Source organism: Dermacentor albipictus, chromosome 1 (genome assembly GCF_038994185.2).
Source record: "Dermacentor albipictus isolate Rhodes 1998 colony chromosome 1, USDA_Dalb.pri_finalv2, whole genome shotgun sequence".
Lineage (NCBI taxonomy): Eukaryota > Metazoa > Arthropoda > Arachnida > Ixodida > Ixodidae > Dermacentor > Dermacentor albipictus.
In genome coordinates this window covers 292607918-292626466 of record NC_091821.1, presented here as the reverse complement: position 1 = coordinate 292626466, position 18549 = coordinate 292607918, and the positions used below count along the sequence as shown (strand labels likewise).

At 44.7% G+C, this 18549-nt stretch overlaps 1 protein-coding gene across 1 annotated transcript in view; it reads right to left on the bottom strand.

Annotated features, from left to right (window-relative positions):
- The window catches only part of LOC139054449 (soma ferritin-like), a 270681-nt gene extending 254984 nt beyond the window's left edge, over nucleotides 1-15697 (bottom strand). The window contains exons 1-2 of the mRNA XM_070531429.1: nucleotides 15543-15697; nucleotides 15367-15485 (exon numbers count right to left, since the gene is read on the bottom strand). Of these exons, the coding sequence (XP_070387530.1) occupies nucleotides 15367-15485; nucleotides 15543-15591 (168 nt within the window). The 5' untranslated portion in view covers nucleotides 15592-15697. The remainder of the gene's footprint in view (nucleotides 1-15366; nucleotides 15486-15542) is intronic.
- Between the last annotated feature and the right edge of the window lie 2852 nt (nucleotides 15698-18549).

Sequence of the window (18549 nt, the reverse complement as noted above, 5' to 3'; positions counted from 1 at the left end):
AGACACGCTGACAACCATGAAGGGGTTGTTTCCGACATTAGCTCCCTCAGTAAAAAAGTCAATCTGCTTATCTAAAAAAATGAAGACCTGGAAAGTCGTATGTGTCAAAATAACACTCTTTTAGACGGACTTAGTGACCCTGCAGATGAAAGCAGTGCAGTATTATTGAATATTGTTTCGCGCTTTTTCTCTGATAAACTGCAGCTTGACTGTCCAAGTATTGAAATATGTAACAGGCTGGAAAAACTTCGAGTGGACAGATGTTGCCCTGTCAACATAACACTTCTTGATTATCGTGATAAACTCCTCATCTTGCAAAACAAATCTAAGTTGGCAGAGTCTGATTTCCAGATATATATCTAGCTTACCCTTATATATAGCTTTCATTGATTACGAGAAAGCATTTGATTCTGTAGAAACCTCAGCAGTCATGGAGGCATTACGGAATCAGGGTGTAATCGAGCCGTATATAAAAATACTGAAAGATATCTATAGCGGCTCCACAGCCACCATAGTCATCCATAAAGAAAGCAACAAAATCCCAATAAAGAAAGACGTCAGGCAAGGAGATACGATCTCTCCAATGCTATTCACAGCGTGTTTACAGGAGGTATTCAGAGGCCTGGATTGGGAACAATTGGGGATAAAAGGTAATGGAGAATACCTTAGTAACTTGCGATTCGCTGATGATATTGCCTTGCTTAGTAACTCAGGGGACCAATCGCAATGTATGCTCACGGACCTGGAGAGGCAAAGCAGAAGAGTGGGTCTAAAAATTAATCTGCACAAAACTAAAGCAACGTTTAACAGTCTCGGAAGAGAACAGCAATTTAAAATAGGTAGTGAGGCACTGGAAGGGGTAAGGGAATACATCTACTTATGACGGACTTATGACGGACTTATGACGGATCATGAGACGGAAATAATCAGAAGAATAGGAATTGGCTGGGGTGCGCTTGGCAGGCACTCTCAGATCATGAACAGCAGGTTGCCATTATCCCTCAAAAGAAAAGTGTATACCAGCTGTGCCTTACCAGTACTCACGTATGGGGCAGAAACCTAGAGGCTTACGAAAAGGGTTCTAATTAAATTGAGGACGACGCAACGAGCTATGGAAAGAAGAATGATGGGTGTAACGTTAAGGGATAAGAAAAGAGCAGATTGGGTGAGGGAACAAACGCGAGTTAATGACATCTTAGTTGAAATCAAGATAAAGACATGGGCATGGGCAGGACATGTAATGAGGAGAGAAGATAACCGATGGTCATTAAGGGTTACGGACTGGATTCCAAAGGAAGGGAAGCGTAGGTGGGCGGATGAGATTAAGAAGTTTGCAGGGACGACATGGCCACAATTAGTACATAACCGGGGTTGTTGGAGAAGTATGGGAGATGCCTTTGCCCTGCAGTGGGCGTAACCAGGCTGATGATGATGGTGAAAAGAAGCTTCATTTACTTCACATTTAACAATTTCGCCCAGGCTGTTGATGCATCCATTGTTGACTACTTAGCTGATTCAATTTCTACTTTTCAAAAACATAACGTTCTGTCTGATATTAATGGCATAGTTACTTTTTTTCAGGATACTGCTAAGGCATGTATTGAGTGCTTTGTACCTCGTTAAAGAAAAAAAGACTAACACTAAATTGCCCTGGTAACGCAAGAAATTCTGCATCTATTTAGCCATGTAACCTGATTTCGACATGCGAAGAGAAATGGTGATTGCAATACTTTGCTGAAATTTCGCTCACTTAAAATGGACACACAGAAACACCTTGCCTAATTTGCTTAAAACTAACCTGCGTACGGTTTGTTCTTCCATTTAACCTCCAGTTTTCTCGTCCACTTCATTTATATTTAATGGCCAAAATATCAGTTATTTATTTGAAATTTCAAAAACGTTTAACAGTTTTTTCAGATGAACTTTTACTACAGATAATCTTGAGGTTCCTCCTTTTGATCGCGTTGCAGATATTTCCTTAGATGACACTGAAGTGAGCGAGGAAGGCCTTTTAAATGTTATTCAAAACCTTGATTAAAAAAAGAACGAATGCCCTGATGACAATCGAAACTAATTCCTTGTGTGTCACTCCTTATGGACTTGCAAGTTCCTTATCATTATATTAAAAACAATCCTTGTCCACTTGTGTGGTCCCAAATTCACGGAAGGCTGCTAAGATCCTCCCATAAGATAAATCTGGTGAGAAACACACTTTAAGAAATTATAGAGCAATTTCATTAACGTCCCAATGTGGCGTGTTACTGGAGCATATCGTCTATAAACATATAACCGGGTGTCATGAGTCTAACAGCATCCTGTCTGCGTCTCAACGCGGTTTTAGAAAAGGCCTCAGAACAGTCGCACAGCTCCAAGAATTCGCCTATGACGTAGGCCAGTCTCTCGATGTCGGTGGCAAAATTGACGCTTTATTTATCGATTTTCGTAAGCTTTTGGTAGAGTAGTTGACACCAAACTCTTGCATAAACGTCAAAGTATTTTGAATGACTCTGAAATCGGCAACGCCAACGCCGCGATCCTTCATTACGAGCCCTCATCGACCATCTGGAGTCAATGTCTGGCGACGCCTCTCTCCGGATGTTTCTCCTTAAGGAGGGGACATTATACCGCCGCAATCTCGATCCACACGGCCTTGACCTCCTGCTCGTAATTCCATCACACCTGCCTTCCACTGTCTTCCGACCACTTCACGACGCTCCCGTGACTGGACACTTGGGCGTCTCGCGCACATACGAGCATGTACGTCGTCGATTCTTTTGGCCGAGTCTCGCCCGCTCCGTGCGGTGCTACGTTGCCGTTTGTGAGCCCTGTCAGCGCCGGAAGAAGCCCTCCACACCTCCAGCTGGATGTCTCCAGCCGATCGACATCCCACCGGAACCCCTTTTCCGTGTTGGTCTATACCTTCTTGGAGCGTTTCCTCTCTCGGGCTCCGGAAATAAATGGGTCACCGTCGCTACTGATTATGCTGCGCGGTCCACAATCACCAGAGCCCTCCCGAGAAGTTGTGCTACTGACGTTGCTGACTTTCTGCTCTATGACATCATTTTAGTGCATGGTGCTCCGCGCCAATTACTCACTGACCGTGGCCACAGCTTTCTGTCGGCAGTCGTCTAGGACATCCTCCGCTCCTGCTCGACTAAGCACAAGTTCAGCACCTCCTACCACCCACAGTCCAACGGCCTCACGGAGCGCCTCAACCGGACCATCACCGACATGCTATCCAAGTACGTCGCGACCCATCACCACGACTGGGATCTTCACTTACCTTATGTGACGTTCGCGTATAATTCATCGCGTCACGACACCGCCGGCTATTCACCATTCTATCTCCTATATGGCCGAGAACCCGCGTTGCCCTTCGACACTTTGTTGCCCTCGGCCACACGTTCAGCCACTGAATACGCCCTCGACGCGATCGCACACGCCGACCACGCGCGCCAGCTCGCCCGCACCCGTCTCGAGGCCTCGCAGGAGAATCAGAGACGCCTCTATGATTGCCACCATCGCGGCGTACAATTTACTCCGGGTCCTCTGGTGCTTCTCTGGTCACCCATTCGACGTGTGGGCTTTTCCGAAAAGCTGCTGTCGCGCTACACTGGCCCATACCGTGTGGTGCGGCAAGTGACCGATGTCACGTATGAAGTCATCCCCGCCAACCTGTCAGCGTCATCGTCGGCTACAAGTGACATCATTCACGTGGTGAGACTAAAGCCATATCACACGCCTTACGCTGCGGATGTGTAGATTAAGCACCGGGACGGCGCTTCTATTGCCGGAGTGATGCCACGGAACAGCCACCACAGTGTGGATGCACTGAGGGAAAAGAAGACGACGTGGCCCCGCTTGATATAGCGTCGCCATCTTTGCCACCGCTGGTCTACGTGCAAATATATTGTAAATAGACTTGTATATTAGCTACACGTAACAATATTGTAAACTTGTTATCTAGCTTTCTCGCACAACGGTCACAATATGTAGTTTTTAACTCTTGGTAAATCTGTAAATCTCCGACAGCAGGTGTATCCTCAGGTGTAACACAAGATTCCGTGCTTGGTCCTCTCCTGTTCTTACCTTATATAAATGATCTCCCATTATTTCCTAAAGAATCCGCTTATACGCCGAGGATTGGGTTATACGCTGTGTCATTCAATGCCCATCTGATCATGTTGCTCTTAACACTTGTTTCTAAAGGTTTTGTAGCTGGTGCAAACAGTGGCAGATGACCATCAGCGTCAGCAAAACTGTCCTTTTATCATTTTCAAGCATCGTTCGACATACCACATTCATCATCATCATCATCATTATCATCATCATGTTTTATATCCACTGCAGGACAAATGCCTCTCCCTGCGAGCTCCATTTACCCCATGTCCTGCGCCAACCAATTCCAACTAGCGCCCGCGAATTTCCTAATTTCATCTCTCCGCCTAGTCTTCTGCCGTTTTCGACTGCGTTTCCCTTCTCTTGGTATCCATTCTGTAACCCGAATGGTCCAACGGTTATCTAACCGGCGCATTACATGACCTGCCCAGTTCAATCTTTCCCTCTTTATGTCAATAAGAATACCGTCTATACCCGTTTGCTCTCTGATCTAAACCGTTATCTTTCTGTCTCCTAACGTTATGCCTAGCAATCTTGGTTCCATCGCTCTTTGCACGATCCTTAACTTATTCTCCAGCTTCTTTATGGGTCTCCAAGTCCCTGCCCCATGTGTCAGCACTGGTAAAATGCACTGATTGTACACCTTCCTTTTGGATGATAATGATAGGCTTCTGGTCAGGAGCTGGCAATGTCTGCTGTATGCGATCCGACACATTTTTTATTCTTCTGGGAATTACCTTCTCACGATCAGGGTTCGCTGTGATTATGTGCCCTAGGCAAAAGTACTCTTTCACACACTCTAGAGGCCGACTGGCGATCCTGAACTATTGTTGCTTTGCGCGGCTTTTTATCATCACCTTTGTCTTCTGCACATTAATCTTTAACCCCACCCTTGCACTCTCTCTGTTAAAGACCTCAATCATTCGTTGTAACTCGTCTGCATTGTTGCTGAATAGAACAATGTCGTCGGCAAACCAAAGGTTGCTGAGATATTCACCGTCAATCTTTAGTTTTAAGCCTTCCCTGTTTAATAGCTTGAATACTTCTTCTAAGGACGCAATGAATAGCATTGGAGAGATTGTGTCTCCCTGTCTGACCCCTTTCTTATAGGTATATTCCTACATTTCTTGTGTAGAATTAAGGTAGCTGTAGAACCTCTGTAGATATTTTCCAAGGTATTTACGTAAATGTTCTCCACTCCTTGATTACGTAATGCCTCTATGACTGCGAATATCTCTACTGAATCGAATGCGTTTTCGCAATCTAGGAAAGCCATATAGTGGGACTTAATGTAGTCTGCAGATTTCTCGATAACCTGATTGATGACATAGATGTGATCCATTGTAGAGTATCCCTTCCTGAAGCCATCCTATTCCTTTGGTTGACTAAAGACCAGTGTTGCCCTTATTCTACTGGATATAATTTGGGTACATATTTCATATAGTACTGGGAGTAAGCTAATAGGCGTATAATATTTCAATCCTTCAACGTCTCCCTTTTTGTGGATTAGCATAACGTTTGCATTTTTCCAGTTTTCTGGGATCCTTGCAGTCGATAGACACTTCGTATAAAGAGCCGCCAGTTTTCCGAGCAGTCTGTCTCCTCCATCTTTGACTAAATCGACTGTTATTCCATCTTCTCCTGCCGCTCTTCCTCGTTCCATGTCTTGCAAGGCCCTTCTGGCCTGATCGCTAGTTATAGGAGGAGTTTCTGTATCCTGTTCTTACTGTTTCTAATGGAGGTATCCTGACTCCTCTGGGTGTTGTAGAGGTCAGTATAGAATTCTTCCGCTTCTTTTACTATATCTTCGAGATTGCTGATGATATCACCCTGTTTATCTTTCCGTGCATATATCTTGGTTTGTCCTATATCAAGTTTCGTTCTCACTCATTTCAGGCTGTGTCCATCTTTTCCGGCTTCTTCAGTCTTTCTCACGGTAGAGTTTCGAATATCACCTATTTTAGACTTTGTCTTCCGTTTTGACAGTTCCGCGAATTCTATCTTATCTCTTGAGTTGGGCACTTTCATTCTTTGTCGTTTCTTTATTAGGTCCATGGTTACTTGGGAGAGCTTGCCTACTGGTTGAATTGGTGCCTTGCCTCCCACTTCCATTGCTGCCTCTGAAGCCAGCCTAGTTACGGTTTCTTTTACATACTCCTTTAACAACGAAACCCTAAACAGAGTTAACCACTATAGGTATTTGGAAGTTATTTTTTCGCACAATATCTCTTGGTCTTCGCACAATGAACTAACATGCAAAAAAGCTCTCCGATGCCTCGGTTATTTGCAGCGCACGCTGCAATGTGCACCCAAGCACACTAGACTGTTAGCCTATATAGTAACCCTAATACATCCAATATTGGAGTATCACATGGAATCCCCATCGCAAAAAAAAAGCCATCAAATTGTTAGAATCAGTAGAGAAAAAAGCTGTTAGGTTTATCTGTCATCGTTATGATAGATATTTTCACCCACTTCGAACCTTTCTAACGTGAACTTAATCACTCTGCTGAAACGTCACCGCTTGGATTGTTTGAAGTTTTTGCACAATTTTATGAATTCACTACGTTGTTCTTCTCACGATTATACTTCATCTTGAGCCCCTTCATAGACTCGCCAGTATGTAAATCTTGTTCCGTATAGTTCTCGTTCAGACTTATTTTTGTACAGTTTTTTCACTTGTAGCACCCAGTGCTGGAATGCTTTGGCCGGGAATGTACGCGAATGCCCTTTAGATGAAACTCTTACTGCTATTTAATAGTTGTAATGCATCTGTGAAATTCATTCTTCCGTTTCCTACACCTGCTATAGCCAAATGTTTGGCGGCAGTATGTACAAATAAATAAAATAGTGACTAAGGTTGCCTAGGCTGGCACACTATGATAAAAGTTGGCGAATATTTTCCGCAAGATACACTTCGAATGCAATACTGCTCATTGCGTCGCTGTTACGTAAGTTATGGCCTGGATTCATGGGGTATCTAAAACTTCTAGAACGACTCTGCAAACAAATACTGTGAGCACTATGCCACGATAAACCTATAAGTAATATTTTTAATTCATACCGCGATCTTTCAGTTCCGATATTGCGCAGCAAGTATGCTGTTTCAATCAATAAAATCAATAAAGGAATCTCCCCTCTTCCTGTTGGCCTCTCTCCTTTCCTATACGTAATACGTGACGTGCTTTGAACGAGAGCATTACCAGGCGTAAATGTAAAATTTATGGCGATATAGAATTTAATAGAATTAGACTGTTGAACACATTTCCTGTAGAGATAAAAACTGTCCACGACCTGACCCGCCGTGGTTGCTCAGTGGCTATGGTGTTGGGCTGCTGAGCACGAGGTCGCGGGATCGAATCCCGGGCATGGCGGCCGCATTTCGATGGAGGCGAAATGCGAAAACACCCGTGTACTTAGATTTAGGTGCACGTTAAAGATCCCCAGGTGGTCCAAATTTCCGGAGTCCTCCACTACGGCGTGCCTCATAATCAGAAAGTGGTTTTGGCACGTAAAACCCCATAATTTTTTTTGTCCACGACCTGTGAACTTTATATATTTATATATTTTAACATACTGCAGTCAAGCGAGGGCTATTGCAGGAGTGGGCACAATTCGTAAAGTACAAAAAAGTAAACTAGTGAATAGAAACGTTATTAGAATTTATTCAAACATAGAGATATATTATTCAGCTGCATTGCCAGTTAGTTTGGCGAAAACTTTATTTGATAGCTGGGAACGGATATTAGAAGAAAAGATTCCCATAAGTCAATAGTACGTGGGAAAAAGCTGTATCTAAATATGTCATGGGAGCGCGAACTGGTTTCAGAGAAGTTCATGATGACTGCGTGTTGAAGACTGCTTAGCAACAGATAAATATTCGCTATTAGCAAGCCTACATGAAGAGTTAATGATATTGCATGCATATTTCAGTGAATCAATCTTACGACGGGCAAAGAGTGGTGATAAGTTTAATGAAGGAAGAGGAGATGATGAGAAGACGTAGCTATCGTATCAGGGGCATATAAAGCACACGACATCTTTTGTACCGCCTCAAACTCTTCTATACTATTGCATTGATGGAGCGGGAACCAGACAAATCAGGCATATTCTAGTATAGGCCGAAAGAGCGATTTCTATATTAGGAGCTTTGTTCATTTGTGGCAGATGGCATGGTATGCTTCACATATCCTAGTTTATTAAGTGCTTCATTAGCGGTCCAGTGAACACTGTGAGAAGGAGATAAAGTGCATTAGTAAGATCTTGATGAGGGCTAGTTGGTTCATACTTAGAACTGAGGTGAAACAGCGCGAAAAAGACGAGGACACAAGGAAACAAATACCACAGACAAGCGCTGACTGCCAACTGGAAGTTTATTTGAAAATCACCGGACATTTATACCTTCATCAGCATAGGCATGCGCACATCATTCGCAAAAACATCTGCAAATCATCATTTTAATCTTTCTTCCAAAAATGTTATTTCTTTTCCCGACAAGGCAAAAGAGGAAGTGCTTACACATTGATCGCCTTCCTTTCTTATATGAAAGGCCTCTACTATTTCTATTTCCTTCTTACTCTTTCCTTTCCCTATGAATTTAGTCTTTTCAAATATGGGGGTGCATTGACACTTGTTACAGTGTCCAGTTAAATGACTCCCATAGCCATTCTTTAGGTTAGTGCTGTGCTGACGAGCTCTTTCATTGAAGCACTGTCCCGTTTGACCTATATAAGATTTCCCACAGCTTAGCGGTATTTGATAGATGACATTGCGCCTGCACTCAGTGAAACGAGTTTTATGATTAGTGGTGCACAGGTGCCTTTTGCGCTTGTTCATGCGATTGCATATCGAGGACAACTTACACGGGGCACTGAAAACCAAATTAATATTATGTCTATTGGTAACTTTCTTCAGATCGTGAGCCAGCTTGTGTAGGTATGGCACCACGTGCGCTGGTCTTTTGTCTTTGATTTCTTCTTGGGAAGCATCAGAACTTCTTTTCTCTTTCTGCAAAATGGCTTCGCATACTGAAGTGATCACAGAACTGGGAAAGCCTGCGTTCTGTAGTCGCGATATCTGATTTAAAAAACTATGATCGCACTCATGCTCACATGACTTACTAAGTGCTGCCTTAATGCACGTTGTTGCTATGCCTCTCTTAATCAATTTAGAGTGTGCGCTGTCGTAACGCAACAAGGTTTTCTTAGATCTGGGATGATATCCCCAGCATACGCGCTCGTCTAAAGAAAAACAGAGGTTAATATCTGGAAACTGAATACGGTCGTTAATTGGCAATTCATACGTGAACTTAAGTCCTCCCGATGAGTTGATGAACAGGTTCAGAATTTCATCTACCGCGTCATGAAAATGCATACATGAATCTTTCTTCATAACAATTCAGTAGTCGTCAACATATCTAAACACTCGCGTTACAGGCATGTCAAACAACTTAGCAGAAATTACATTGTCAACCGAGGATAAAAAAATGTCACATAAAATGGGGGCGATGGCTGATCCTATACAGATGCCAGTACGTTGGATGTAGAATAGGCCATCATAATTAACAGCAGTTGAATGAAGATAAAAGTCTAAAAGCGATAAAAAATTGTCGCTGTTGACACGTACAGAATTCTGAAAATTAACTTCCCCGAAATCTTCTATCCTATCGCGCACAGCGCACATCAAACTATCTCGCGGCACAGAATAATACAAGTCCTCTACATCTACTGAAAATGCGGTTAGGGCGGTTCCCTGTTTTTTTAAATCAGATATCGCGACTACAGAACGCAGGCTTTCTCAGTTCTGTGATCACTTCAGTATGCGAAGCCATTTTGCAGAAAGAGAAAAGAAGTTCTGATGCTTCCCAAGAAGAAAACAAAGACAAAAGACCAGCGCACGTGGTGCCATACCTACACAAGCTGGCTCACAATCTGAAGAAAGTTACCAATAGACATAATCTTAATTTGGTTTTCAGTGCCCCGTGTAAGTTGTCCTCGATATGCAATCGCATGAACAAGCGCGAAAGGCACCTGTGCACAACTAATCATAAAACTCGTTTCACTGAGTGCAGGCGCAATGTCATCTATCAAATACCGCTAAGCTGTGGGAAATCTTATATAGGTCAAACGGGACAGTGCTTCAATGAAAGAGCTCGTCAGCACAGCACTAACCTAAAGAATGGCTATGGGAGTCATTTAACTGGACACTGTAACAAGTGTCAATGCACCCCCATATTTGAAAAGACTAAATTCATAGGGAAAGGAAAGAGTAAGAAGGAAAGGGAAATAGTAGAGGCCTTTCATATAAGAAAGGAAGGCTATCAATGTGTAAGCACTCCCTCTCTTGCCTTGTCGTGAAAAGAAATAACATTTTTGGAAGAAAGATTAAAATGATGATTTGCAGATGTTTTTGCGAATGATGTGCGCATGCCTATGCTGATGAAGGTATAAATGTCCGGTGATTTTCAAATAAACTTCCAGTTGGCAGTCAGCGCTTGTCTGTGGTATTTGTTTCCTTGTGTCCTCGTCTTTTTCGCGCTGTTTCACCTCAGTTCTGAGATAAAGTGCTTGTGATGACGACATCTAGGTATTTATACCTGGGCACCCTGTTTAAAGCTGAGTTGTTGCGCAAATACTAAAAAAAGAGGGCGTAGTCCTGATTGTAACTGGCATTACAACACTTGTAGAGAAGGTAATATTCATCTGTCAGGTCTCTCAGAACGCGCAAAGCCAACAGACTGAATTGTTAAGGCATAGGCGGCCCTCTGGGGTTTCATGTACGTCGCAAAGGCCACAATCGTCGGGGTAAACTCGGATTTTAGTGGGTAAATTATTTGGTATTTCGTTTATATAGACGACAAATAATAGAGAACGTAGAACTCAGCCCTGGGAGACACGAGATAAAGCTGACATCTTGGTAGATTCTGCGGAAATAGAAATTAGGGACGCTGAGTGATTAGAAAGTAATCAGCTATTGCATTCCATTAGATTTTTGTTATTTAGAACTTATGTGTATGTTGGGTGGCATGGTTTGAGTTTATGTTCATTTTGTGTAAATATATTGTGTGTGGGTATTATAATTGCATATGTATATGCGTATGTATGTATATATGATTATGGTTTCATTTTTTCCCCGCTTAGGTGACCTGTACATATTTTGTTGTATATTGAAATGAAGATTAGCTCAGAAGCAATGCTCCTGTGCTAGAAATAGGGTTGCCAGTTTTCAACCGGCACCACTGATTATTTTTCAACACACTGCCAGCTCCACCCTCGCAGCGGCACGCAATATGTCGGATTTCAGCTTCTCCAAATGTCATTAAACGGCTCATCACAAGCGCTCTGTCAGGCATTCATACATGGTAGACAACGGAATTGTCCCAAACGAATTCATTTCTTGTAACTTTGCGTTATCATCTTAGCCTCTCGTTTTTTTCCAGGATTTTTTTTCGTTTGTTTCGTAGACCATCCTGTACTTCCGCTCAACACGTCTTTTCGGTGATCCCTCACACATATCACATCAACTGGGTCTTCGGCAGCAGGTGTTGCTGTGTGGTTTTTAGGCTATAACGAAGTTTTCAGAAGTTATGTGCAACAGCAGCATGCATATTTTAAATATTTTCAGTATATTATCTAAAGCCTTTCAATGACTTTTAAGACAAGCAAAATATGCACTGGGCCTATCACCAGATAGTAATTTTTATGTCCTTTGTATTTTGGCATACAGTACTTTTCACCTTCAAAAGAAAGCGAAATCTCTCTCTATGCCGGTTCTCGGGAAAGATGGTAACCCCAGCGAACAATATTTTTATGGCGATGGCAATATTTTGACAAGCCTTGACTTTCTGTATGGTTAGTAAGACATACTTAGGATTGCATTGACAAGCAGCACGGACAAGTGGAAACACATGTGCTAACTTCAAGAAAAACTTTAATAGAAACAGGTGCACGTAGTTACAGGCATTCAAATCCTGCTCAGGCGGAGGGAGAAATGCCGTGCGCGCCATAAACCACGTTCAGAAAAGGCCGTTCTTAACAAATTAGGCAAGGACTCGCTGTCACACTTGTTTTAGTCTTCCTATTTCTGTTGTTTCAATAATCAACCTCGTCATTTCAATCCTTTGTTTTGACACGACAAAGCATTTTGAAAGCAACGGCTCACAGCCAAACGTGGTACAATCTCAAACTTACATGGGCTACTTCTCTCAACTAACACGTGAATGCTGGTTGGCTCTGCATAGTCGCACATGTGGCGTTGAGCCGTTGTTTAAAAACATGCTTATTCGTGTCGAGAGACAGAGACGAAATCACTGGGCTGGCTAATGAAGCAGCAAAATAGGCAGCCTAAATCATAAGTGCTTGAGCATGCGTCCGCCTCCTTCGTAAAGAACTGCCTTTTCCGAAAGTCGATTAGTGCTGGCATGGCCTTGTTGCATGCCCATGAGCATAATTTGAATGCATATGAATATGTGCATCTGTTCCTAGTGTTGATGGCGAAGCCATGTCGCAGGTGGTTTATTTTTGCTGGCGGAAAACGCTCCCCGCAGACCGTTATCCCAATGGGCCACAGATATCTGAGATACGTTGGGGCGACATCTAGCTCCGTACCTTACGACGTCCAATGGACATTCCCCTCAATCCGAATGACATACCACGATTGTCAACAGACGGTCTCGCGCAAGACTCAAAAAAAAAAAATGAAGGCGTCTGATTGGGCGTCCTGCAGACACCGCTCTCGGACGTTGGGATTTTAAAATCTGTACTTTTTTCTGTTTGCAACACCCAGGCGACGTCCATCAGATGCAGTACTTGAATATGTGATTTTCATGGAATATCCATGGGACGTTATTTGGCTGTTATGCCTATGACAGTTTTAGGCGGTGGTTTTTGAATATGTTCTTTACTGTGCACGCACTGAACTGAACTGCACTGAACGCAAAGCATGACATCTACATCACAGGTATATGCAATATAGAGCACGTGATGTCTTCCACGCACAGAGAGAGCAGGCACATGACCAACCACACGGAAGCATCCTAGGCAGTTCGCTCTTGGATACTTGCCGCCGGGCACAGGAGGAATATTCAACTAATAAAGTTTTAAGGTCAATGTCATTAAAAATATACATGAAGGACGAAGTATTTATGAGCGGCGGACGTTAGAGCTTTGTGTCATAATCTTAAATTATCCAAAATTATGTATCTCTTTCTAGAAATATAAAGAACCAAACCCCTCGGTTGCCGACTATCAATAAGTGAGGCCCAAAAAGATGCACTGGTGCGATGTTTTGGGACGTCCCTAGTAGAATAACCTAAAATGTTATGCCATTTTATAGAGAGCGCCGTCTGAGCAGCAAACACACATCCTCTTAACAAACCGTCTCATGTTCGCAGAAAATGTTCCGTATGCTGATTCCACATGCTAATCATATCCGTAATGACGCGTTTTCGGAAGTTTGCCGAATAGGATGTCGCGGCGAGTTCTTGGGAACGTCTTCATTTGGATACAGGACTGGTGAAACATTTAGCACGTAGGTGGAACTTACAAGTTGAATATGCAACTGTCGCTGCATAGTAAGAAGTTATTGAGGGATAAGTGGTGCTACATATATTATAGTATAACAATATTGAATTGTTTTAGTGAGACTGAAGAAAGCATACCTTCCTGCATTGTCCGCGGTCGGATATCCTAGTAATGATATCCTTATCATATTCAAGGAACAAAATTTATCGCTGCTCTTAAAGGGCCCCTCACAAGGTCTGGCATTTTGAGCTGACAAGTGGCTGTACGCAATGCGCTCTAACGATCGGGTCTGCTAAGTATTACGTCGCTACGCGCGGCAGAAAGAGCTGCAGTTTTAAACCGAACCCCGTTTGCCCTCGCGGGCGCCACACTCCAAGCCGAAGGGATGACCGTGCGTGTCTTTGCTGTCGCTCTCAGTGACTCGTGGCTTGGAGAATTATTTAGGGCAGCATTTGTGTTATGTGTAATCTGTTGAATCGATAGACGAATTAAGGTTTAGAGAAATAATAAAGCACACAAACCGAATGTCTGCGCGCATTTGTTTTACTTCGCACCGCAGCAAGAGAGATGTACTTCCGTTTCGTCTGCTTGTTCCCACGTCGTGCATTCACGTGTGCAGACAAGGAAACGATGCAATTTTCTCCCGTGTTGCAGCGCGCGATCATGCTTGTGATCCGCTTGAGTCTGCTTCAGTGTTCACCGACTCATACCGACAGTCAGGTGTTCTCGTGCACAGCGAGCACAATCGAGGGCTGCGCACTAAGAGACAAATGCAACAGGTCGCGCGCGACACCATCAGCGGAAGTGCGCCGAGCCGCAAAAAAGTGAGCGGAAAAAATATGAGGGCGGGGCCCGTGACGTTTGCGTCACGCAATCCTCGAGGTCCGGTATGGGAGAACGCAGGGCAGGAATTCCGCTTGCGGAGGCTAGACGGGGCGAGTGTCTCTCTTGGCAGTGGCGCTCGCCTCCGGAAATCATGGGTTCCCGGCACTTATTTATTTATATCTGGGCTATTAATGAGCCAATTCGAATAATTATTCCGGCTGAACGTTCCTTAGAGGGCGTCTAACAACTTCAAGCGTATAACCAAAATTTTTTACGGGTCATGGTGAGGGGCCCTTTAACGATCCAAAATGCGACATCTCCTCTTCTTCCACAGAACTCCTGTATCGGACTCGGATGCGCGTACTTTATCCCCACATCCATCATTTGTCCGCTGATATCGCGCTACAGGACTTTGACGAATAGCCTTCATATATTGGTTGCTCATTGGTGTGTTAATCCAAATGCGTATTCACAGCTCCCAACGTAGCCACACATTGAGCACAGACCGGGCTGTACAATACGAAGCGCCCACAAGATGGCGCGGATTGCGAAAACGCTCATCAAGCAGCACGTGGAAAGGCTGAGCCAAGTGACGCAAATCAGCCACCTGTCGCCGTTGTACACAGTCACTCCTAAATGCATACAAGGCTAAGCTGCATTCAAAGCGAAAAGCAGCTTGCTAGTCAACATAACGATTAAATATGTTTGCTCGCGGGACACTTGAGCAAAATATATACCGCACATGAATAAAGCATTAGCTTAAAAACGTTACTACGGGGATAAACTGAATATTTGTGAGATACACCATATTTAAGAACACCCACTCCGCTTTCTTATCCAAAAACTCTCTTGGTAATTTCAACTGTAACCTGGCAAATAGATGCAAAGTGGCGTCCCTTACCATCTGCATGTAGACCAAGCTAGCGTGCAATTCCAAGTTGACTTGTTCCTGCAGCCCGATTCGGCATCGGTCGTGGAGAAAGTACCTGTTTTGGTTGACCTGCTCGTTCAGGTTGTTTCCTGCAATAAAAGCTTGATGAGCCGACGGACCGCGGCCACGGCAACGGCGGCTCTTACCTGCCCATGCAGCGCTGGCCAGCGCGATCAGCACCGCGAGCCGGAGCATCGTGACTGTGCGCCGACGAGTGGTCTCTCGCCGAGCCTCGTGGAGTGGCAGCCGATAAAGGCGAAGGTGACACCACTCCTTATCTCGTGGCGCCAACGGAACAAACCCTCGAGAATGCGTACTTTAAGATCATTGACACGTGACGCGTCCATCGAGGCTCGCCGGCTTGCAGGGAAACGCAAGCCGGATCGACCAAGTGAGCGACTTGATGTATTTACGTATATTGGTATCTAGGTATCATGACACAAATCATGGTGGGTAGAATACAAATTCGGCAGAGACACTCAAGGCTGTTTACGCGGAAGAATGCGAACGCTTTATAGTCCTTTCGGTGAAATGTTTTTTTTTTCTGTGCTTTCCTTGTCTGCGCAAGCTCTCGCCTGAGTTTTAACGGCGCCTCCGTGAGCAAAAACAAAATCGCACCAAGAGTTTCAACGCGCTCGCTAGCCCGCGGAGAATCGATAATTCTAATTATGGAAATTCAAGTTAATTTTATACACTAATTTTACACACTCATGACGTGGTACCATTTCCAAACCAATTGGCGCCACGTGCCCGACGACACACGGCGCCAGGTGTAGTCATGGCTGTGACGTGCGCAGTGACGCAAACATTCAGTCCGTCGGGGAAGCACGCTCGTCTTCGAGGGCCGGGTTCCCACTGTTGGAATCCCACCGATGGCACCGGATGTAGAAATCTCAGCGCTGCCACCAGCTGTTGGAACCTCAGTGCTGACACCCGTTATTGCAATCGGACCGCTGGCGCCCGATGTTGCAAATGGGTCGCAAGCCCCAAGGGTAGCGTTGGCCTGGCGGCCTGGGGCACACTGCAAGCATCCGAAGGTCCCGGCAAAGCATGAGTCGACTGCTAACAGAACAACTTGTTTATTCTAGCATCGCAAAGAGCGGGCGGTCAGGTCGACCGAAGTGGAGAGGCGGGAGAGCACGTTACTCAACAGAAGAAATCGGAGCCTCTCTCCTGGCGTCCGGTGGCAGCTGCTTTTATACTCTTGGCGTCGCGGGCAAGAAGGAAGGTCACGGGATGACACCACGTGACAGCGAGGCACGGACGGACTGAGAGACATGTAGAGACGAGTGTAGTGACGCATCAGCCGGGCCGGCGCCGGTCAGAACTCCTCGCATCACACTTGGGGAGCTCCTCTCTCCGGCTGCCGCGCTTTGACAAGCATGGGCACACACACACACACGCACACACAAAGACACGTGGCACTGAACATGCCGGGACGCGCTCGGCGGGGATGCGTTGCGGCCGCTCCGAACGGGCCAAAATGTCCGCCGCTTTTAACGAAGCGCCGGCGTCCGTTGCATCCGCGCAGGCTACACCGCGCGTCGTAGGCGAAACGTAACACCACCAAGACCGAAATTTACCTTAACTGTTTTTCGAAGGCATTTGTTTAATTTGTTTTCAGGAACCCTCCTGCGAAATTTGAGGTCAATCTGGATGTCTTTAGAGGTATTTTTACTCTTTGCCAGCAGCCACTTTGGTACAATCGTTTGGTCACGCCGCCACCTACAGCGCCGTAATGCTTTCGCATTCAAAATACATATCGCAAATTGCGCGCTAAACTTAGACCATGTCAAAGAGGTACGTAGTTCCCGGTAAGCGCTGAATTTTTTTATTTCTTCTCACTTTTTTTTCCATATAACATTTAAGTATTGTTCAAGTTCGCCGAAAATGTATCGTATATCTAGCCGCGCTCATGGACGCATACGTACGGGGGACCCCGAAACCACGATGTTGGAACCATTGAGCAATACGACGCCGTGTCACCTGCGCACGTGCGACTCCGGAACTACGAGGCCGTAACCATTTAGGAATCGTTCTATATTGAGTTGCCCAGCGCGATCAGCTAAAGGCATCTATCGCGGAGAAATCAAGGCAATTTTTAGGCACGTAAGACTCACGAAGTAGGCAGCAGAAACTCCCGAAACGCGTGACAACTGAGATACATGCGCCCCTTTTGTGACAAAAGCGTGGCAGTTTGGGCGAGCTGGTGTCATGACTTTTTTAGGCTTGTAGCGCAGCTCAGAAAGAGCAAAAAAGGAAGGAGGTAGGGGTAATAAAAGGGAACGGAAAACAGAGACAGCACTAACTTCCAACTAATGGTTTATTTCGTGACACAAAAGGCTACTTATACACTCGGCAAACCATGTGACATCAAGAGATTACAAAGAAACCAAGCAACAAAATCGGTAGTAACCACATGAAAACATATTCAGACAGCCTGTGGCTGCAGTCGGAGATACGCCAATTCATTGCTTGATAATGATAATGAAGGTGAACTTACACATGCATGGCCGAGACCTATGAAAGCCTTTGTTTCGATTATTTCTCTTGTGAGCTGATTACGATTACGACCTAGAATGAGGCATGCCTCTAAGACAGGTTCGCAAGCACACGTTTTGCAGTGCTGAGCAAGAAACCCCCCAGCTGTAACATTTCTTGGCATTGTAACCGTGTTCGCGCAGCCTGTCATTCAGACATCGGCCACTTTGACCAACGTAACGTTTTCCACACTTGAGTGGAAAACAATAAGCAACACAATATGCGCAATTAACGAACTTTTTTTGTGATTCTTATCACAGCTAGGAGGAGCCTCCTTATTTATATTAGGGAGCTTGCAAATCCACATAAACTTGTTAGGGGCAGAAAACACTACACGAATATTCGCTCGCTTGGCGATTTTCTTAAGATTATGTGAGACGGTGTGAATCTAAGGAATGATGCTTGTCCTACCCCGAATAGTTGCATGATTATCTTCATGCTGGTTGTCTTTTCTAAACTTTCTTAGAATCCGTTCTGCTATTGACACTTGCAGGGACACGAGATAACCAGCCTTCGAAGGCCATTCGCATCATCATCATCATCAGCCTGGTTACGCCCACTGCAGGGCAAAGGCCTCTCCCATACTTATCGAACAACTCCGGTCATGTACAA